General features: G+C 42.6%; 1 protein-coding gene across 3 annotated transcripts in view; it reads right to left on the bottom strand.

The window, feature by feature from the left end:
- Window positions 1-13864: 13864 nt before the first annotated feature.
- The window catches only part of OLFM4 (olfactomedin 4), a 47196-nt gene continuing 38614 nt past the window's right edge, over window positions 13865-22446 (bottom strand). For all 3 annotated transcript variants that reach the window (XM_059466121.1, XM_059466120.1, XM_059466119.1), the window contains one exon: window positions 13865-16074. In XM_059466121.1, coding sequence (XP_059322104.1) covers window positions 15281-16074 — 794 coding nt within the window. In that variant the 3' untranslated portion in view covers window positions 13865-15280. The remainder of the gene's footprint in view (window positions 16075-22446) is intronic.

Here is a 22446-nt window from a genome sequence, read left to right as displayed (position 1 = left end):
CCATGATGATGACAACAAATTTTAGTAACCTCCCCATAAGGAATTGGTTCTGCTAATTCACTCCCTGAAACTGCCTCCTGCATTGTCACCAGACCAGTCCCTCCTCACCAAATGGCAATCACTTCCAACATCAGGGCCCAAGCAGAAGCTGCTCCCTCTTCCCACTCAACAGTTACTCTCACCCCTCCAGTGCCTACAAAGCTTGTGTTTACCCACACCAAGGTGGGCAGATCTGAGATGGTCATGACAAGCTCCATGATGCATGTACCCTCTACCTGCACAAATAGAGACAGTCTCAGCTCACCAGGTCCACCACCATTCCCTATTTCTCCAAGCTGTCATATGCCTGGTCCCACTGTAGCCAGACTCATGAGGAAAGTGCAAGTCCATCTTAAAGTCAGGAGCCTGCCCAGCTGTCCCTTCCTAGAGAAATCTGTAGCTCTGGTTGCTAATTATAATCAACAGGCGTGGAAAGGGAAGTGGAAACTTTTGTGACCAAGGTTGGACCAGTTTCATATTTGCCTTGCCTGCCCAAATGCAATACTGTTTTTCTTGAAAGGCTCATTGCTAATATTATAGTCCACATTGGCAAGTAAATGTACACATCGCATTGATTACTAGAATGACTGAAATGAAATTACTTGCTCACATCTTTCTGTCTTTCTTATCTCTGCACATGTAATTTTCCACTCTATTGTACTTGTTCTGAACTCTGCTTTGAAGAGTTTTTCCATTTACTGAAATAGTAACCAGTCACAACAATTTATTTGCACTTCTATTGTGCTTGCCTCCCCTCAGAGAATATCAACACAAATTACAAACATCAGTGATTTTAGCCTCCATTCACTCCAGCAACATAATCCCCAGCCTACAGATGAGGAAACTAAAGCGTGACTTGTCCAAAGTCATATAGGAAACTCACTCCAGAAATCCATGGTGTCTTAAGGATGCTGGAGGCCATGGCTACTGTGAGCATGTGCATCAGAAACACTCTCTGTACGTGCAGTGAGGCAAGCTCCGTGAGCAGGAGGTGTGGATTCACTCCAGCTGAGTCTCCAGTCTGGCCGTGCCACTGCCCAGAAAGTCTGACCTATTTGGCTGCCAGGCTGCTTTTGAAGGAGAGACACAAAACGTGAGCCTTATGGCATCATAACCAAAGAAATCACTGCCAAAAATAAGAACTTAATTCCTGCACAGGTCCCTGCCAGCTGAAGTTTTTGGCCACACTTAAGAAAGTCATGTACACATCAGCAGAAACTTCATTTCATTTTCTTTCCGTCCTAGAGGTGTCTATAGTCCTTCTATCCCTAACCTCACCAGTGGTCTGGAAACAATGTCATTAAACAATAAAAACAGAATCCACTCAATCATCTTGGCTCATATGTTGAACTTTGAGTGCTAGGGTTATGATGAGGCAAATCTCCTAAATTGTGTTTCAGTCCCTAAATATCAAATATGGAATAGTGAAGACTTCAATAGAGAAGTTATGCACCCAAATCAAGTGACCAAATATAGATGGACTACATAACTTTTATAGACTTTTTTCAAAAACATTTATCATTCCCAAATATTTACATAGAAGTCAGCCTTATAAATACTTAGATAATTACTATGGAAGGATCAATTTAAATGGCAGCTTAAAATATAAGCTAAAGTTAAATACAGAAAGTAGGAGAACTAGACCTTATCTTCATCTTGCATGCCACGTTCAGCTTGTTTTGGTTTTCCATTCAATCAAAAACACTGTCAAAATTATTTCCTTAGAAATCAAAATTATTTTCTGCTCATAATCTATGCAGTAAAAATCATCATACAGCCAACCTTTTTAACACAAATACCATGGGAGCTGAATTTTCAGTCGTTCTTTTACAATGTGAAGTCACAGGGAATGAGTTGTCATCTTCCTCTTACAACTGAATTCACACTGTGCTAGTTTTATAAGTTGCCTGCTCACACATGGATCTATCCTGAAAATATAGGTGAATAATAGATTTGATAAAATATGTTGTTTTCACATGATAGAAACTGTGTAAATTTGATTTGCATTTACTTGACATTTCATTTGAAAAAAACAGGAGTGAAACTTTCAAAATGGCACATTTCATTTCAACACTTTCAAAAGGAATCTTTTGCATTTTTTATTTCAAAATGGCTTTTTCATATCAAAATTGACCTCATTTAAAAATAAGACTATAACTATATAGGGAATGGGTGGTTTTAGTTAGCTACACATTTTAGTCATGTCACTATGAAGCAAGTCATATTGTTTTGGGGTCCTGCCTCTCCCCCCAAAAAAGGAGACATGCTCCAGTTTGATGTGAGTTGAGCTACCTTTTTTTTTCTCTCACAGTTTTTTGTCTCAGCCTTGGGTAACATTAATCTCATTCAACTTAATTCCCCCCAAATGCAACAGTGGAATTCAGATATCTACGTGCAGGTGTCCAGGGTGCCGGGTCTGCATCTGAGATGCGTTTCATCCAAGAGCAAAAGAGAATAGAATCAACAGAAACTACAAAGGTAGTAGGCACAACCTAGAATAAGCACGTACACCTGATTACTAAGGAAATCTCCAATTTCAGTGACCATGACAACTGAGGGACCTTTGTTTAGGTATTCAGTTGCCACACACTGTAAGCATCTACAGAATGTAAGCATCTGAAGTGCCCTAGGGTACATTGCCTTGCCTCTGTCTGGTCTAGGCAGATGCATTTCCCACGGCCCCTGTCACAAGCACCTCTTCTAGAGCACCTCAAACAGCCCTAAAAATATCAGGGTGGGAGACAGAAGTAAACCCTACCTGTTTAATCTAACCCACCTAACATGCAAAAACACTCCAGAGTGTTATCTGGCCTACCTACTTTAACTATTTCATGTTTTCCTTAAGGAGAAGGTGAATCAGCTGGGCAGTGTCTAACTCTTTCTATGGATTGTGTGTATTCAACTACCTTAGAACAATATGTGTTTTAGACTGAAAAGGTACATAAAATAAATTTCATTCCATTTGATTCATGTGGCTTTGCGGTACAACAACAAGGGTGAACTTTGAATACTCACAGCAAACTCATCACACTGAGAGGACCATGAATGTTACACAACCAGTCGCAACAAGCACTTCATGAGCTATTCATTAATATTTTGCAAAGAGGAAATGTGGGTTCAGTTTTATAATTAAAGCATCCATGCCAAATCATTTGCTGTGTTATAAGAAAACTACTCATTACAGAGTCATAACAGCACTTAGTTTCACTTGTGGAAGCCCAGGCACTGTTGTAAATGGCACTTGGGGGATTCATGTTGCCAGCTTCAGGCATCCCAGCGAAGTGCCTAAATTAGGAGCCCAGTTTCCCTGAGTTCCTTGCATAATCCACAGGGAGAAAATAAATGGAACAAATCTCCCTGTAGAACACTTCAGTCTCAAACACCAATCCATTCTGCAGGCTTTAGAGCCCTTCTAGCCCTATAGATGATTAAAATCATTAATAAATTAGTTTGTGGTTGCTCTCACATGGGTATTTAGGACCTTGCAACACACCCTGGGGTATCATGGGTATCAGATAGGAAGCACAGACCCCTCTGGAATTGCTGTTGGGGACCAGGCACAACACCTCTGACAGCTCTAGACCTAAACTGCATTAAAGTCTAAGTGACTTCCCGCTTCACCTCAAAGTTCCCAGAAGTTTGTCCTTAATTACCCATGCACACTAAAAGGGAACTCTGTTTTGAGGCTAAGTATTTATTGACTGCCTAAAGCTCTATTGCAGTCCAGGATTAGGCAGACAGGTGACATTCAGGAGACTAAGTCTCTTGGAAAAGCTCAGTGTGTGCTGGTCTGGCAGAAATTCCATGGGAAGCCAAATGTCCCTCTTGCTGAAAAGGCTCTTTGGTGGCAGACGAGAAAGGTAATGTAACGATTTAACGGTAATATTTGAAATTCACTTCACTGTATTTAGACTTGTTCCCTCCACAGTTGCCTCCCCCTTGTCTGGACTGAACAATCCCCATGATGTAACTATGGAGGTCCTTGAGATGTGTACCATATTTGGGACAAAACAATGCTATTATCATACAAATGATGCTGAAGAGCCTGCCTCTTGTGCAGGCTACACTAAAAAAAATGAATGAAGAAAAGATTAGATTCTGTGAGATCCTTCCTCGCAGGAACAATGTATTGTAAAGCAGATTTGCTTCATTTCCTTCAAAATCCCTCAGATAATGGAGGACAACGCTTTTCAATGGCTCCCACTATAAGCGCTGTGTGTCTGAGTAAATGGGAACATGGTACACTTCAGAAATCATTGTAAAGAATTACTGTTTATCTGGATAAGGAAGGGTAGTCTTAAGACCTGATTATGCCTACTGATCCAAATGCATTGAAAACTCTGTTCTCATTTTCACATTCCTCAAGTAGCAAAACTTGACATCTGTGCAAAAACTGTTCCACCGAACAAAAAATATGGCTGCTAGTGCCACTGAAAGGGCTAGAGTTTGTTGCTAATGAAACTTTCACCACATTTTTATCTGTCTTTCAGAGGAGTTTGTGGTTATTGTTTTTTTAAAGTTCCCACAGGAAATCTCTGCGGTTTTATCTGCTCTTGGAGGGTCATGTAAAAGGTTGGGACATGTTTGAATGCTGAAGAAATTATTCAGAATGCAGATTTGTAAACTAGGGCTGTTATTTACTCAGAACAATTGAGCCTGGGCATAAAAGCCAGGAAACACATATACAGTGAGAGGGCTAGACGCCAGCTCTACGTGCTCACTGCCTATCTGTGGTTCTGAGCAACACTGAGCATCTCTCAGTCAGTGACACTAATGAGGGATGAGGATTTTCAGCATCTCACAAGCTCTGAGTGCTGCAGGGCTGTTTGGATGGACCATTCCAGAGTGTGCATTCCTGCTATAGTTCATGGAAATATGGCAGTGGGGATATATCAGCTTGCACCTGGACTTCTGCTCTAGCTTTAAACACATGGCACTGGTTCTGACTGCTGTTATTTGTTCATCTCTTTAACACTAGAACTGCCACAGTCACAGTTATCCTCTGTAATTTGATAGTATCCTGGCAACTATCAAATCCTTTTTAATTAAAGGATTATATCACCAAATATTCCTAAACAGTCTTTCCATGCTGTAAAACACGGCTGATGCATCCCTGAAAGACTTGTAGCTGTTTCATGGAGAGAAATGCTGAAGTCAATCATTTGGTCATTTGCGTAGTGAAATCAGTTGTCGACTGTAGTAGGGAGCAGGCTGCAAATGGTGCTGATTTCATTATGCACAAAGAGCAGGTATTGAAATGATTCAGCATTCAGGCTCTGCCTCCTAAAGATTGCCCACCTCACAAAGCAGAGTAATATAGTTAAGAACGGAGGGGTACATTTTCAGAGTGCTTTGCTCAGCAGTTTATTCTCCTGACTCTGATTAAAATTAATGGGAGTCATGCAGCTGAAACCCCATGGATTGCTCATGGTTTGATGACACAATGCAGCTGCAAACGAAGGCAGGATTGTGAAGAGTCAGGTACAAAATGGCAATTTTTGCTCCATTTAACCATAATCTCTTTTCCAGCTCTCAGCACATTAACCACTTTTCTGCTGATCATGTCTGAAATGTCTAAAACTAAGCGGTGCTCTTTAGAGTGCCCTATTTCAGCAGTAAAACTGAGACCTTGTCAATATAGCCACTAGTACCTATGGTAACACCTATACTGTAACTCGTTCCCCAAAGTAGAAGGAATTTTACAATGCGGATTGATGCAGGATGCTTTTCATCTTTTTGCAGGCTGCTAATAATTCCTTACTAAGATATGTGAAGGATTAACTCCTGGGAATGCTCCACAGGTGCTACTGCTAAACCCTGTTCAGTGCATTGCTCAATTAACAAACAGTATTTTTCACTGTATGAAATAAACTGTGTGATTTATGGATACAAAATAATTCTTGGCCAAACGTACACCATGAATGTTGTGAACAAGCTATAAACACACACTATTTAAAGGTAAAATTTGTAAAAGTACTTACTTAAGAAAGTACTTAACGTCCAAGAAATTTTGGTTAAGCCTTATTTCTCTTGAAAACTGAAAGACCAGAAACCTTGTGGTCTGTCCTTGTTATGTGTTCACCCCCAAAAGCTTCTCAAAGCCAAATAATTCAAACTCTTCCCATTTTATAACAGACCTGTGTCTGCCACTTTCACTTTTGTCCTGTAAATATCACCTTTAGACTACCTTGAACACAGCACTTAGGACACTCAGCCCAAAACCCACCATAGGCTGGCAGTGGAAAAACTTCTTGCACATGTTTTACAGACACATTTCATATGGAACTCTGTTTCCCAAGATGGAAAACAAAACAAAACAAAACAAAATAGTATATCCATATGATATTCTTTGAGGCATAGAAATCCCCATGCTGGAAGCTGAAGCTATGCGCTAACAGATCTCTACTCATAAATAACCAGGGATGAGGAACCATGCTGCACTGCTGATCATCCACACAGTGTTCCTTCACTCACTGTCTCTGCTCTCCAAGCAGATTTCTTCAAGAATTAGTTATGAAAGAGCTGAGGATCTCTCACCAGTGTGTCAGTCTGTGTCATTTCAACTCAGCCCATTCTTCTTTCAGTACACATAGTGCCAGTTTTTTTCCTGAGGGTTGCACAATGGATTTCTGTGATCTGCTTATGAATCCACCTCCATTCCCAGGAGGAACAAGTGCACTTACAAAGCCATTTATTTATGAATCTAACTACATTCAAATGCTTTTAGGAAGGTTGCTTTGCAACAGAAAGACATTCCTTGCTCATACTTCTCCATATAGAAACATGAAGAATTAACTGGATAAAAAAATTAACTGGATAAAAAAAAATCAACAGACAATTTTTTTTGTCTTAAGGCTCTTATGCCATGACTATCACCCCAGATTCCAGACATCACTCCAGGGATTGGAATAAGAAAAATAATTGCCAACCTCCTTGAGCCTTTTTCTGTGCTACAGATGCACATCTGAATCTCTCTGGGCCACTTCACTTACAGCTGATACAAAGAGAAAAGCAGGAATTAGTCTGAGCTACGGAAAAGAGAAAATACTTCCCATCTCCAGCAGAGAACAGACACACAGTTAAAGCCCCCAGGCCCTCAATAAGAAGACATCAAAGAATCACTTCCAAAACATAATCCGGTTGCCAAAGATTTGCACTAAGAAATCCCAGGAGCTGGTGATGCCAGGAACAGTGCCATTCCCCATCCTGGATCCTGTCCTTCATGGCAAGGCATGGTGTGAATCTGCACAGACTGCACCCACAAGTTTTTAAGGGAGTCCTATTGCTCAAAAGGGAAAAAAGTCTCAGACAAAAGCCCAGGTACACACACTTCTTTTGTCCTACAGAAACCTGACTGTCCCCCATTCTGGAAAGCTGCAGATTCTTCAAAGGAAGAGAAGCTATCAAAGGAATGTTTTGCAGATAAAGAGATCTTTCCCAACTTCTAGCTGACTTTTCCTCCTTCCCCATTTTTTAAAGGCATGGAATTTTGAATGAATATGAGGATTATTATTATTATATCTTCCATTCCTCACATTGAGGTTTCCAAGTTAAATTACTGCCAGTGAAAGACTGGGTGGCCCACAGAGGAAAACCACTTTGTAAAGAGCTAACCATTATTATTATTCCTATTTTAAAAGCCAAACTAATCTTTTCCTTTTTTCTAATCTTTAAAATACACTAAAATGGAGATGCAGAAAATCCTAAATCAAGCTGCATTTTATCACTCCAAACTTTTCTGAGTTCCAAAGACTCGGCATCTTTAATGTCACTGTTACTTGGGGGTATTTTTCATCACAATAAAACAATTCAGCAGAGAATGTTTCCATCCAAAATATTTCAAATTGCATTCCTGTCAAATTTATAAAATGTCCTGCATTATGCATAAGAAGGATTTGTACCTCAGCTTTGCTTACATAAAACAGTATTTCCAGCATAGGCAACTAATAGAACAGGTTAATGCTCTGAGATCTGTTCATAATACAGATGATAATGATTTGAGCAGCCTGTGTGTGTGCTTCCCACATAAACATCAAGAACCTGAGCTCTTTTCATCAATCTTTCCAACAATGATCTTGTATCACATGGACAAAGGCAGCAATCTTCCATTACCTCGGTCTTTCCAGAGTATTCTTTGGCCCTCCCTGATTACAGGTCAGCAGCTAATTAATTGAGTCACACAGATGCATGTAAAATGAGCCAAGAACCCAGTAGGTTAGCCAAACTGCAGCTCACTAGGAAAAGGCACAAAATTTATTCCCACCCCCAGCTGCAGAGTGTCCAGCACTGAGGAAGTCACCTGTCAATGCACCCACACCACACTGCACTGAAGGGGGTCTCATCAGGAATTTCTAAACAAGCTGGGTCATTCCTGTGGCAGAGTGCTTGCACTCTGGAAGCCAGTTAGCCACATTAGCATAGCCTGCTAGCCAAGTGCTCATGTTAGCATCTGCTAGAACAGCTATCCTGTTCTTCAGCTTCAAGAATCTGCCTATTCTGCCAAATGAAAGACAGCAAAGAGGATTCTGTCCTTGGTCCAAAAGGCACTGGCAACTTTGCATCATCACAGCTGAGTGACTCAAGTGTCACTGTAAGGATTTGCACTGCAGGGCATAGACATGTCTGCAGCTCCCCACGTAAAGCTGTGAGAGACCTGAGCTTCTCACAGGAAGATGCAGAACAACCAACAGACACACTGAGCCAGCCAGAAGAAAATGCCAAAGAATGAAATCTCCCAGCAAGCTGGCACTGCAACACTAGGAGTCAGAGCCAAGCCCCATACAAATCCACATATCCTTCAACTCTCATTACAGCAAAGAAGGGAATAATACAGGTGGCTGGGGTTTGGGTGAAAATTCTCCATTTCCCCTCTGAAAACTGTATTACTGTGCAAGCAGGAATGCAATATCCCTGGGCCCTAAGGGATAATGACTGCCCAATTCTTCTGCACTTCTCTGAGGAAGAAGTGCTAGGCTGGGTCCTCTGCAGGGCAGCTTCTGTGTATCTCATGCATACCATCCATGAACATCCAGTGCAGGAGGCAGGCCATGGGACCCTCCATGTTCAGGATATTGCTTGGGCTAGGGTATTAGCCCTATCTTCTTGGTTTTTTTCTCTTTACAGCTCCTTAATACTTTCCTTTCAAATCAGATTGGGCCAAAACTCATCAGTAATAGAAAAGATGGTGCCAGTTCAAAGTGCTGTAAACTATGAGATTACAGGTCCATTCTCCTAAAAGACAATTAAAGGAGTTGTAGGTCAACTGAAATGAGAATCAACACACATTTTATAAGGTTTAGAAAACTTGACCAAGGTGGAAGAGGCAGGAAACAGGACTTTCTTTATCTACAAAAGAGAAGATATTGTAACTTTATGAAAAGCATTATCCACTACAAAAATGGTTCTTACACAGAAGAGAATTAAGAGAGTTGTGCTTTGAACATCTTCCAGACAGACCAACAAAACATTCACAAACTTCAGGCTACAGAAGTCCAGTGGCAGGATTATCACTGCATCCTTGTCCTGTTGCTGTACACTTCTGTGAGGCTTCTGTTACTGTGTAGAGATGCTAGGGCAGCTGAGCCTTTGGTCTCAGCAACATAGTCATGCTTATCTCCTTAAATCCACTTAATCTTCAGCAGAGAAGGTTTATGAAAAATTTCCTACTTGTGAGGGTAGTTAAGTGCCAAAAGAGGCCACTAGGGAGACTGTGAAATCTCCATCATTAGAGATTTTAAAGAACAGATTACACAAACAGCTGTCAAAGGCAGCTCAGACATAACATGCTCCTACCTTCGAGCAGAGGGGTACACAGGAGATCTCCTGGGACCTGGGTCTGGGATTCTGCCCTTTTACACTGCTCTAGCCAAAAGCAGTACACTCAAATGTCTTCTTCCAGGGACACTTCCTGCCATCAGCAGATCCACTAGCAGTACAGCACTGTTGTCCAACACCTTCTCTCTCCAGCATAACACATGGACCCAAGGCAGAGAGATGTACGTGGGATATGGCTGCGTCCAGTTACTCTATAGGAATCACACCTAGCAGGCAGAAGTTAAGGAAGTTTAGGAGCTGCTGAGCTGGGGACTGTGCCACCAATTTCCAACCTCATTGCTGAGGAAGAGCAATGGTTTAAAGCCAGATTTGTCTTCACATGTGTTCCAAGGACAAGTACAGCCAACCTGGCTGAACATACTGGAGAATGTAGGCCAGTAGCAGGAGCCATTTCCTGAAGGCCTGAAAGAAAGGTTGTCCATGCATCCTCCCTCCCTCCATTTGCTTCCCTGTACATGGCTGACAGCTTGCAAACTGGCAGCAACCCAGAAAGCAGAGGGGAAGACACACACATTCACCCTCACATGTGCTCACTCTTACAAACCGTCGTGTTGTAAGTCCTTCATTCTCATCTCTCCAAACCCAGCTCACCAACAAAGCAAGCATTTTGTCCTATTAGGAGAACTCCTAGTCCTGCAAAACGACAGGTTGTTTGGCAGTATGAAACAGGTTGTGGCTGCAGACTCTGCACATGGCTCGCATTTGTGCCATTGCTTTGTGGCTTTCAGGGAGGAACTGTTGTGCAGTGACAAAAAAGCAAAGAAAGAAGGGAAAGAAACCAAATATTTACAGGAGAAAAAGTGATTCTACCCCACATGGTACAAATTTAGGGATGCATTGTAGCTACAGCATGTGCTATAGCTACTGAAACAGTTTCCAACAGAATGTTTACACTGTTGTCTGGAAGCATATTGTTTGTCTACTTTTCAAAGCCAATTTATATGCAGCACACATCGCAGCATGCACGAAAATTCAGACAAAAACACAGATGCATGCAACAATCCCTGGCCAGCTCTGTTGTTCCTCATTGTTTGTTTCTCAGAAGCACCCAGGAAAGAGGAGGAAGGTAGTAGCCCATTATGCTGGTGCTGTACTACCCCAAACTCAAAGACAGGTATTTCACTTGAGGAACATGCAGTCTCTGTTTAAGACAAGATATAACAAGTAAATGTAACACAGAGTGAGGGAGTGACATACGGGAATGAATAATAAGAGAGTTTCTGTGCGCCAGCTTTATGCGCTCATGTGCCAGCTAATTGGATACACGATGCATATAAATACCAGTCTATTGAAGGCAACAAGTTAACTGTAGCCAGTTAGCAATTTATCAGGAGCTTCAAAGAGAAATTAATGAGGAATTTGAAGAAGTCCAGGCAAGGGCATCCCAGAGAAAAGTGTCAGGTGGGATAAACAGAAGGGTATGTAACAAGGGAGCAGGAGGATGAAGGAGGTGGGCATTGTTGCATTGTTTAGCCAGCAAAGCAAGGAGGCTCGGGTAATTTGGTTGCTGAGAGGAAAGGATGTGGAAGTCTTGGATCAAAAATAGAGAGTTTATATCTAACCCATAAAAGGAATAGTGGGACCAAGGAGGACCGCAAAAGACAAAAAAAGGATGTCATTGCACTTTAACTAGACCAGGCAGAACAAGGTGAGTGAGGGCAGGAAGGTCTGAGTGAAAAGGGTCAGACTCCAACTCCTGTCATTGCAGGCAAAAGCCTCCTCAAGAAACAGTGTAGAGCCACCAAACCAGTAAGAGTCTGTGCTGGGAAGTATGGGGTAGGGTCTTCTCCACATCCAAGGAAAAAGGAAAGGAGGGAGCACTTCCTAAGCAAAGCAGAGGTAGCACCAGCAACTGGAGAGGGGGCAACAGGGCCAGCGAGTGAGGCCTGCCCAAGGCTGTGTGCCATGCCCGGCTCAAGAACACACCTTAATTTTAACAGCCAGCTCTACTGAACCACCTTCAGCCAAGACCTGAAAGGACAAGTCTAAGAGAAGAAGTGAAAAGATGTATTACTCCCACTTCTTGAAGTGCTCCTTTGCAGAAGATCCCCTCTCCCCACATGCCATCAATGCATGGATCAGAGCCAAGTCTCCCACCTTAGGTGTCTTGAGATAGGTGGTGTGAAAACCACTCATCAGTGAAATTACCTCTAGGTCCCTGTACTGCAGTTCCTGTGTCACCACACAGACAGATGTCCTCTCCACCTGCCTCTGTGGCAGGAACTATTTATGTTCAATATTGTTTATAGACCCCAAAACCTCCATGGGGAAATGCCAAGTCAATAGGCTAAGAGCTGAAATAAAGTCATTTTGTGCTTTTATTTTTTCTGCTTTTAAAAGGACAGTGACCTTTTTGCAACTCTGCAAAGCCCCTTATTAACAAAGCGCTGCCAGTGCCCCAGGGGCACTTATGTACCTCACTTCCCACCATGCCCACTCACTGTGGGTCCCCCCATCCTGCCCTGGACCCCATGTCAGCACCCAGGGCCATCAGCCCCCAAGCCAGTGATGCCACATCCAGCTCCCCACAGCGCTGTCCTGCCCAGCCTTGGACTGTCCCCAGAGGAGTGCCCAGTGCCTGGGGCTGCCCTGAGCCTGGCAGGGGCAGTGGGATGGTCCCTGGCTGCCTGGCCTGCCCTGACAGACGCATGGGGAGTCCCCACTGCACCCTGGCACCTGCCACTGAGAAGTGTTAGCGCAGGACAAAAATCTAAGGACAAGCTCAGCCGTACCAGCACCAAAACATCCCAACCCAGCCCCTCTACACAAGATATTTTGAAGTTTTGAAAGTGCAGGGATGTTTCTACTTTCTTTCTGGTACTGAACTACCAAGGGCCAACCCGGCTGTGCTTTATCTACTCTGCAGTGACATTGAGAGGCATCCTGAAGAGATGGCTGCTGTCACAATCTTCCCCTCTCAGTGGTCACAGTTGGAGCCTGGTGCCAAGCCACACATGTCAGGGCCACACTACAGCTGAACACGGTGGGCAGCCAGAGCATCCCCACCTCCAGATCACCATGGAAGCCTCCAGTCCAGGCCAAATGTGGTTTCCAAAGGGGACAAAGCTGTCCCCAGGAATCATAGAATGATAGAATCATAAAATAGTTTGGGTTGGAAGAGACCTTAAAGATCTTCTAGTTCCAACCCCTCTGCCACAGGCAAGGACACCTTCCACTTGACCACAGCCTGGTTTTGAACACTTCCAGAGATGGGGCATCCACAGCCTCTCTGGGCAACCTGTTCCAGCATCTCACCTCACTCTCACATAAAGAATTTCTTCCTAACACCCAAAGCTGAAAGCCATTGAAACAATAAAGACATTGAAGGAAGGACTTGAGAACCACAACCAATTCATGGGAATCTATTACTTGCATTTTAATATCAACTCCCTCCTTAAAAGATGGTGAGCTGAGGAGCCTCAAGGCCCATGCTGATGACATTTCTTGATAATAAGTGAAGAGTTAGTCACATTCCATGACACACACACAGATGAAGAGTGGATTTTTATTTTTTTTTTCCAGTATTTTCTTCTTTCTTTCTCAGCTAAATCCTTATTTGGTCTGTTGCAGATTATTCACACAGCAGCCCTGCCTGTACTTCCTGATCTGATTACTGCACCAACGCCTCCATGGCTTTCAAATTCATTTCACAGGTTTCCAAGAAACAGATGCTGATACCTGATAAGTGGCAGCACCTGGATTCAAAACATGTTATCAGTTCATCTGCCTCCAATATCTTGAGTAACATCTCAGCTTGGCGAAGAAGTGTTGCCCTAACCAGCTAACATATTTCCATGCAGGGAAATAAAGCTCCTCTTCCACACTTGTTGACATACAGATTCACACCTTTCATTGCTCCTACTTAAGCACACAGAGCCCAAGTGAGTGCAGTGATCCTGTTTCAAATATTTGGTGCCCAGGTTTCCTGTTTCATCACAGAAATTACCTATTTGTCACACATAACTTTAACAGCTCTATAGAACAGCTGAGATTCTTTGAAACAGTTTTTTATTAAAACAAAAGCAATCATTTGCATACATGTTGATTTTGATTATCAGAGGACACAGACATAGTTGCATATGTAACAGGAGAAAATTAATCACATGAACTGCTTTCTTTGTCATTTCTAAGCTCTGAATTTCAGTGTTTTAGCTTGCTTTCTGATGTGATGAAAATAAGACATTGTTACAGTGCACATATTCAGAAACTACCACACAATACCCATTTAAGAAAATGAAAACTCTATCATATATTCAACTAGTTTGAAAAGACTTATGTTTTCCACAAGACCTCTTACCTTGCTGTGAGACAGAATTACCCAGGGAATAAATAGGAGCTTAGATTAATGAGGCTCTCAGGAATCTAATTACAGAATGGCAAAAATGTTGAAAAGAGGCACATCAAATAACGTGTCTGTTATTCTATGGCAGTGCGTTATACACACCAAGCGCCACTCATGGCCAATAAAGTCAATGGGAGGATTTGCATAAACTTAGAAGAACATAAAGGAAAGGAAAACAGCGTTCTTTGCACTGCGCTGGCTGGGAAATAGAGTATATGGCTAGATTATAGTAAGACCATTTGTAGGGCCAGGTTTAGACACACAAAATTAATAAGGGAAGCAGAGTGAGACAGAAGAGAACATTGATGAAAACCATACTGCCAGTTTTGCCTCCACAAGCACTCCAATAAGGCAGCCTGGTAGTGCGGCAGCTTGGGAGTGTGAACTGCTTGGAGGCAGCCAGAGTTGGGGGCCAGGGGCCAGTGTCCCACTGCATCAGGGCTATCGAGGGCAGGGAGCCCTGTCCCTTCCACAATGCCTTCCCTTCCTGCGGTAGCCCCTACACAGCAAAGGGCATTTTTACCCTCCCTCCTAAAGCCTTGAGCCAGATACCACTGCTTCCAACTAACAAATGGATTGCTGTCTTCCAACCAAGTCTACTTCCTAATCTATTTTAATCCTTGAATTAATTTCTCTGAGGCCTCATTTCACTCTGATGAAGATCAGTGGAAATTCATTCTGTTTCCGAGTGCCTTGCTTGTCTTACTCTGACAAATGCAAATCAGTGGGTAATTAGCTACTTGGTCACCAGATAGTCTGCACCCAGCTATTTCTGCAAACAAAAAGCACTGAATCTAACCCCCAGAAAATGGACAATTGAAAAGCACTGAGCACCAATAAACACCAAGAAAAACCTAAAAAACTCCATAATGCCAACTGCTGGCAGCAATATTAGTGGTCATAGTGGGAAATTCCTTTAAAGAGTATAAGTACCTGTAAGACACCCCCACATAAAGGTCACCAGACTAGATGAACTTTGAACTGACAGTAGCATTGTCTAAAGGTCCATTGGATCGCTCACACTGGCTGCTGCCAGTTTTGTCATATGCAAATGTCCCTGAGGTACTAAGGCTGAAAAGTCACATCGTATCTTACAAGGTAACTATCACTGTAAACATACAGTTTCTGATCTGTGGGGCTGTAATCAATACTCTGGATTGTATCTAACTTTTTATCCATGATGATACTCACTCTGTTTTCTCGGCCAGTACTTGTGTCATACATGTAGAAGATCTCCTCTTTCTTAGTGTTCAACGGCCTTGTGGCGTAAAGAACACCACATACTATGAAAGCATTGGAAACAGATGGCTTGTACTGTCTCGTCTGCCAAGTATTTAGCACATCAAGTGTGGTCTCATTGAGCTTGCTAATCACAATGTTGCCCACGTTATTTTCAGTTGAATATATTACCCATAACCCACTTTCATCCACGGCAAAATCTATGTCCTGCCATGCTACGCCTGCATAAGAGAAACGGTTACCAATAGCAGCATTTGGAAGCTCCTTCCTCAAAACCTCAGTGTTTGTGTTTATATTGTGCTTCACCATATATGTGGAACCATAACGATGATAGTACAAATAATTTTTATAAAGGGCAGCACCACTTCCTTCCCCATACGTTATTCTCCTTTCATACGTGTATTTAAACAGCAGCAAATCATCAAAAGAATTATAAATTCTAAAGTATTCTAAGTATCTACCATCGGTGTTCAATGGTGCAACCCAATAGACATCATTCTCTGGGTTAGAGGGATCATAATCTCTACCCCAGGAACCATATTTGTAGGAAAATCCTCTCCAGTTCAGCTTGGCAACATAAGGCTGGCTAACATTCATCGGTCCACGGTGAACACAGGTACCTGTAAGTAAAGAGAAAAAAACAAAAACAAACAGGTTTTCCAAATGTCGTTACTTGGGAAGAGGTTTTGCAGACCGTAGCCTCTAGACTGTGTTTAGAAGGGAATAGCTTTGTGATCAAGCACACCCATAAATGCACAGCTTTGCGTGTAAAAGGCTCCTTTTGGGCTAAGGTCAGCAACAGGATGGCACCCAGTGTTCCAAGTTGACTCAAAAACTCAGGAAAAAAAAATTGAGTCCATATTATGACACTTATTTTAAAAGGGAGGTGAGGGATTAATTCACAGAAAGTAGGTGCTCGCTGTGCTGTTCCATACAAGGGACAGATTTCTGTTTCTACCCATTTGAGGCAGGCCAACCTGATGCATTAGGAAATCCCCTGGAAAATACAATTTCAGAAGCATTTTAGGTTATTTTCTACCTCAGTGGAACTGAAAGCATGGGAGTTGAGGGGAAAAAAAGAATGAGGAGCATCTGATTTCTGTGTATTTCACTGTGAAGGGGAAGCAAGCAGCAGAAGCAGCAGTAATTCCAGAGTCACATTTCAGATTAGCATTCTGCTGTCAGAATCACAGCTTTACAACTGTGTGTCACAGCCACATGGTGCCTTCCACCTCAGGCCCTCAAAGAAATCTGCAGACATTAACAACCACAGCCCAGGAAATGCACACTGATGTTACTATGACTTTTCATGTGGGGCAACTCTAAAGAAAATATGACTTCAAGCTGAACCAGACACATATCAACTGCAAAACCATTTTCAGCATCATGGAAAAAATAATTTAAATACAAAAAAAACCAGTTTCCTTTTACTCATGCTGAATTAGTGACATTCCTGTTTCCTGATAAATTCTCAATATTATAAGTCACTTGTAGGGAAAAAACTCCACTCAGAAATGTCCCTGGGCTTCTGATGAGTGTGAAGCTGCCACTGGCAAAAACCAGCATGCACTTTTCCAAGTGTTAACATTAGCTTTTTGTATTACTGCCACAAAAGTGTCCCAGATTTATCTCTGTAAGGTTATCTTCACCTGAGTTACTGGAGACAGAGATATCAAGTGGCTGGCACCAGCTCACAAGCTTAGTGGTACTCCAATATGACCCAGTTCAACAGGATGTTCAAGCCACTAGACAGCCTTCCTTATTAAAGATGGAGTACTATATGAATAGACCCAAGTCTCACACATAAGTTAGTGAATAAATTAATGGCCAGAAATTTTGGTGTTAATAATACGTCCCTCAAAACAGGAACTCTGTGCTCTGAGAGCTATGGTGGTGATGAAAGTCAAGACTAACTTTTGAGGTTTTAATACTTGGAGTGGGAACTACGTCATGATTTCTTGCAGCTTCTATGACAAGAATAGGTCATAAACTCAGTCATATGAAGGGATGTCTGGCATACAAATAACCTCTGTCTTAGCACAAAGAATAAAGAGTAATAACAGAGAAAGATTTTTTCCTTTTGCCCTCAAAGCTGACCATCCTTAAGCATGGCCAGACAATAGTTATGGAGATGAATTGGAAACTCCTGAAACCACTGACAGGAAAAGTCTAGGAAACATTTGTTCTCAAAGGCTTTGCAGTCTACCTCACAGAAAGAAGGAAAATTAGAGGCAGACCAATCTGAAGTATTCTACTTGGAATAAGACTGGGAAACAAGATAATTAGTGAAAGAAATGCACAGTTACAAAAGCAGAGAAATTTTTTCTAATCTGCTTTGCGGAGGAGAAAGGTGCTCTGCCTGTGGGACTAGAAAACCTGAGTCCTGAATGTTAGTAGTGTCCAAGCACTGACATTTGTGCCAATGTGTAAAGGTGGTTTGGGCAGTGAAGCTCTGCGTGTCTCCCCCTTGCTCAAAATGTATTATTTCTCTGCTTCTGCTTCATACCACCTTCACTCCTCACAGTTTTGCACTGTCTTATGCTAGTGACTGTGACCTGAGGGACATGTGATTCACCTGCAGCCTTCTCAACATATGTGAGGAAGGCAGGGAGCAGTTTTATATTAAATATAAATCACTGTAATGAGATAAGTCCCTATGTCCCCAGGCCATGTTGGCAACTTCCTTGGGGGCAGTACTGCCCATGGGAGTAGCTCCTCATCACTGAGTCTCCATCTCATCTCTGATGGCAGAGAAGGTGGCACAAATTGTAAACACTCCCATCTCCTCCCCCAGATACTTGTGTCCTGGGTTTCTTGCAGCTGAAACATGGCATGACCCTGGTTGAATGCTGCTTTCCTTCATGCCACCAAGAATCCATTCGAATCAGCATTCCTGGCTTGGAGCAGATGAGCATTTAAGCATGCACTTAAGTGCTTTACAAAGGACGAGGCCCTGGAGCAGAAACCTCATTTCCAAATATAGCACACAAGGCAGGCACTGCTGGATGGCTGGCCAGGCTGGATCTCTGGAAATGGCACGTAGCACGTCTAGTAGCATGGCCTCAGCACTTGGCACAGCTACCAGCATTTGGAGGTGCTTGCACCTCAGCTCATGCAAGGGAAGAAAGCTAAGGCAGCCAGTGCAAAATGGCTTGCAGCCTGCCAACTTCATAAATCAATTTGAACTGGTTTTTTCTCATATCTCTAATATGTATTGTTACCTCTGGCATGAGGACTTCTTTAAAGCTGGCAACATATTGAATATATTACTGTGCTTAAATCACAATAAACTTATCTCAGAATTAAATGGTTATTAAATGTTCTAAAACTCTCCATTTGTTTAAAAAAATGAAGCACCAAAGCTTGCAGGTAGTGAAGCACTGCTAAGCTCATCTATATGCGACCTCGAATAATTTTTCATGTCATTAAGCAGAACACAATTCCAGATTTATTTCAATAATTTATACATTGTTTCATAAATAAAAAACAAACGTGTGTTCAGCAGAGAGACCTTTTTTTACAAAAGAAATAATAAATTATTATTTCTTCTTCCTAAAGAGATCTCTCTGCTGAACACTTGTTTGGTTTTTATTTATGAAACAATGAATTATTAAAATAAAGTTAGAAGTGTGTTCCGTTTTAATGACATCAAAAATTGTCTGAGGTTTCTATAGAGTGTGTGCTTGATTTTTATTTCCTTGAAAATTCTCCCATAATTATTATTTTTTTTAACAAAAATCCTCTGTGGTAGTTGGGGGTGATCTGTCTTTCACACAGGTTCAGAAGGATTCATTGTTGTTTATTTAATCTAAACTTGCCTCCCTGTCTAGATCTTGTGGGAAAAAAATGCACAAAGGAAACAAAGTGTCATGTAATTTTGTAAATATTAGAAGGTACTTGAAATAAATCCATATGCATTATTCAAACTTCCAAGTTTTTAACTCCTTTCTCCATTGTTTTGGACCACAGATAAATGACGTCCTGGTATTTCTGCCTTCCTTTGTCTCGTGCTTATGTAGCAAACAGAGAAAAGAAGGACTAGCACAGGTACATACACACATGCTGTCCCCACAAAAAGAACCCGTATCTCAGCTCAATTATATACCAATCCTTCTGATTCATCAGAAAAGAGCTGACACAGAGTTGTCAGGACTGCAGGGAGCCTGACTTGCTTGGCCAACAGGCTGCAGACTGAGCATGAGGCACACGCTGCTGGGTCTCGCTTTGCCCACTTCACTGGGAAGCACTGGCAGAGCACATCAGCTTCTTAGTCCAACAATGCAAGAAAACACTCCAGCAGCCTCCTCCCACCAAGCAGCTGCGTCTGATTGCAGCAGAGAAGGGACCACCCTTGGCCTGTGCAGACAAAGGTCACAGGACAAGGTGGGACCCACATTGGAAGGAACTCCCATGAGGGGCACAGACACCAGAAGCAGGCTGGTGCTACATTCTCACACAGGCTCCCAAGCACCAGATGTGCACCCTCCCCCCATCAGATCAACCACTGCATCCAGATGTGGGAGCTGTTTCCTACCTTTACTAGGGCTTGAGATACCAAAGACTGAGCTCTAAAGGAAAGGCTCATCCTGGCTCCTACTGTCTCACTGACACAGAAAGACACACAAAGACGCTCCAGTCTTCCTCCAGTGTCATGGGGGACAGAGGCAGGCTTGCAGCTGCACAAAAGACCTGTGTGGGCAACATCTAATAGGGGATGGGGTTGAGGGAGGGCATCAACTCCCTCCAATGCCAATGGATAAATGCATGTGTCTCCAGGGGTAGTTCAGGGAGTTCTGGGGAGGACAACCGGACAGCTCTTTTCAGGTGCCCCTAGGCATATCTCTCTCTTTGTGTATGGATGCATTCACTTCAAAACACAACCCAAATATTCAAAAAAACACAGACAGCTTAGGTCCATAAGAGGTAAAACATAAGCTAAGAGTGAAACCACTGTAAGACTCCAAAAAGATTGCCAAAGTTTCAGCATTAGGCTACTCCAGGTACTCCTCTTGCTGAGACCTACTCACCAGTAGCTTGAAACCCTAATTTCTGAGTGTATAAAATACAGGAATAAAAAAAACAATTATTTTCTTTTCTTTCCATTTTGCCTTTGAATTTCACCTGACTCACTTCTCCCTGCTTCCTCTCTCAGATCATTTCAGCGAGGTGCAACACAGCATCTGCTGAAGAGTCCTCAAAAGACCATCCTGGGGTCTTTTCTGTCTATACCTACCCAATGCTGCCACATAAGATCAGCCCAAAGGGAAACTAATGGATAAATATTTCTTCCCACTGGAGTGGTGAGGAGAGCGATGCCATGAACCACTGCGGACAGAAAAGCCAGTGACACTTATGGAGATGACTACCTAGATATCAGACACTCAGACACACACCTCTTCAGTCAGGGTAAGGCAAATGGAAACCAGTGATTTCTTTCTGCTATGTTATTTGAGAACAGGCCTGCTCACTCAAAGAAATACAGCAGCAAAAGCCTTGGGGGACAGAGTCAGAGGGGCTGCATACTACAGCAGTGTGAATCAAGAAGCTTTAATTAAACTTGCATTTAGACTCATGATCTTAGACAGCTTAGGGATTAGCCAAGCTCTCTCTAGTTCATGCTGCCTACCCAAAATATGCAGGAGAGAGGATGAAGGGGGGAAGAAAAAGCAATCTGAAAACAGGACAAAGAGTGAGTTTAATACAAACATAATAAATATAACATGAACTAAAATCAGGGCAAGGCCAAGAGGTTTGGCAGGAATTCAAGACATTCAAGCTTGCAGAGAAAACATACTGAAATTGTATTCAAACACACAAATGGGTGCTAGAAAGCTCCAGAGGCTTAGCTGTGAGAGTCTATGTAGCACCTCCAAAATGACCAGGAGATGCAGCTTTCTCACATACTTACTCCATCTTCCCAAGAAAAAATATCTTACTGCTTTTAAGTGTTTTCAGGTACAGTCTGCAGGACATGTAGCTGCTCTACAAAGTCCTCTGCACAGATGATAACTGCACCCCATGAGTCACACAAAGTCACAATATGCTAGTCCTCTGTGAATTAGCAGGGATCTGAGCACAACACCTAGGTTCATCTCCCAGCATGAAGAAAACTTGCCAGCATACAACAGTTTCTCTGCCAGTTCTTTCTGCCATCCTCAGAGACCACACTCACCCTAAAGGAGGCCATGTGCTAACACACCCACACACATCCTCCAACCCCTCCCAGGTTCCTACCTCTGGACAGAAAAACTCTCAGATGACACCAAAGGTTGTCCTCAGCTGATGTCAGTGCTGGTAACTCTCTGGAAGTTGTTACACCAAGTAGGGTTTTTACCTCCTTCAATCTTTTCTGCTACAGAGCAGTGTTGCCTTATGCAAAGGTGCCTGAGCTGTCTGACCAGTCCAGAATGAGGCAATGCTGAAGCAATACCATGTTGGGACCAGATAAAATCTACTCATCTCCCTGCTGTGCCCTGAGAAATAATGCTGAATAAGTCTATTTCAGTCACAATTCCATGCAGTTCCATTTACGCACCCCAGAGCTACCATCCTGCTCTAGACCATGACTTGCCTTTCCCTGCATGGAGCTGCTCTCCAAGCAGTTTCCCCTTTCCTACACAGTGAAAGCTGCTATGCCCCACAGACACAACGACCACCCAGGTGATAAAAGCAGCCCTCTCCTCCATCACTCAAGGAAGGAAAAAGTATTCTTGTTCTGGAGCTCAGGACTTCCTCACCAAAACAAAAGCTTGCTGTAGGCTTGAAGAGAAAGAGATTGTTTCTTTCCACACACCATCACCCTCAATAAATCAGTGAGATGCCCTTCAAGTACTTCTAAAACATTGTGCAGTTTTTTCATTGAAATATTTCAAGCCCTTCCTTAAGGAGCAGAGAAAGGCCTTGAGTTTGGTTTTTTTTACTGCAGGTTTTTGTTATGGATTCCTCTCCTGTCTGATTCTCAGACAAGGTGTTACTCATGCATTCTGTCAGAG

Source organism: Ammospiza nelsoni, chromosome 2 (genome assembly GCF_027579445.1).
Source record: "Ammospiza nelsoni isolate bAmmNel1 chromosome 2, bAmmNel1.pri, whole genome shotgun sequence".
Classification (NCBI taxonomy): domain Eukaryota; kingdom Metazoa; phylum Chordata; class Aves; order Passeriformes; family Passerellidae; genus Ammospiza; species Ammospiza nelsoni.
This window is presented reverse-complemented; position numbering and strand designations above follow the sequence as displayed.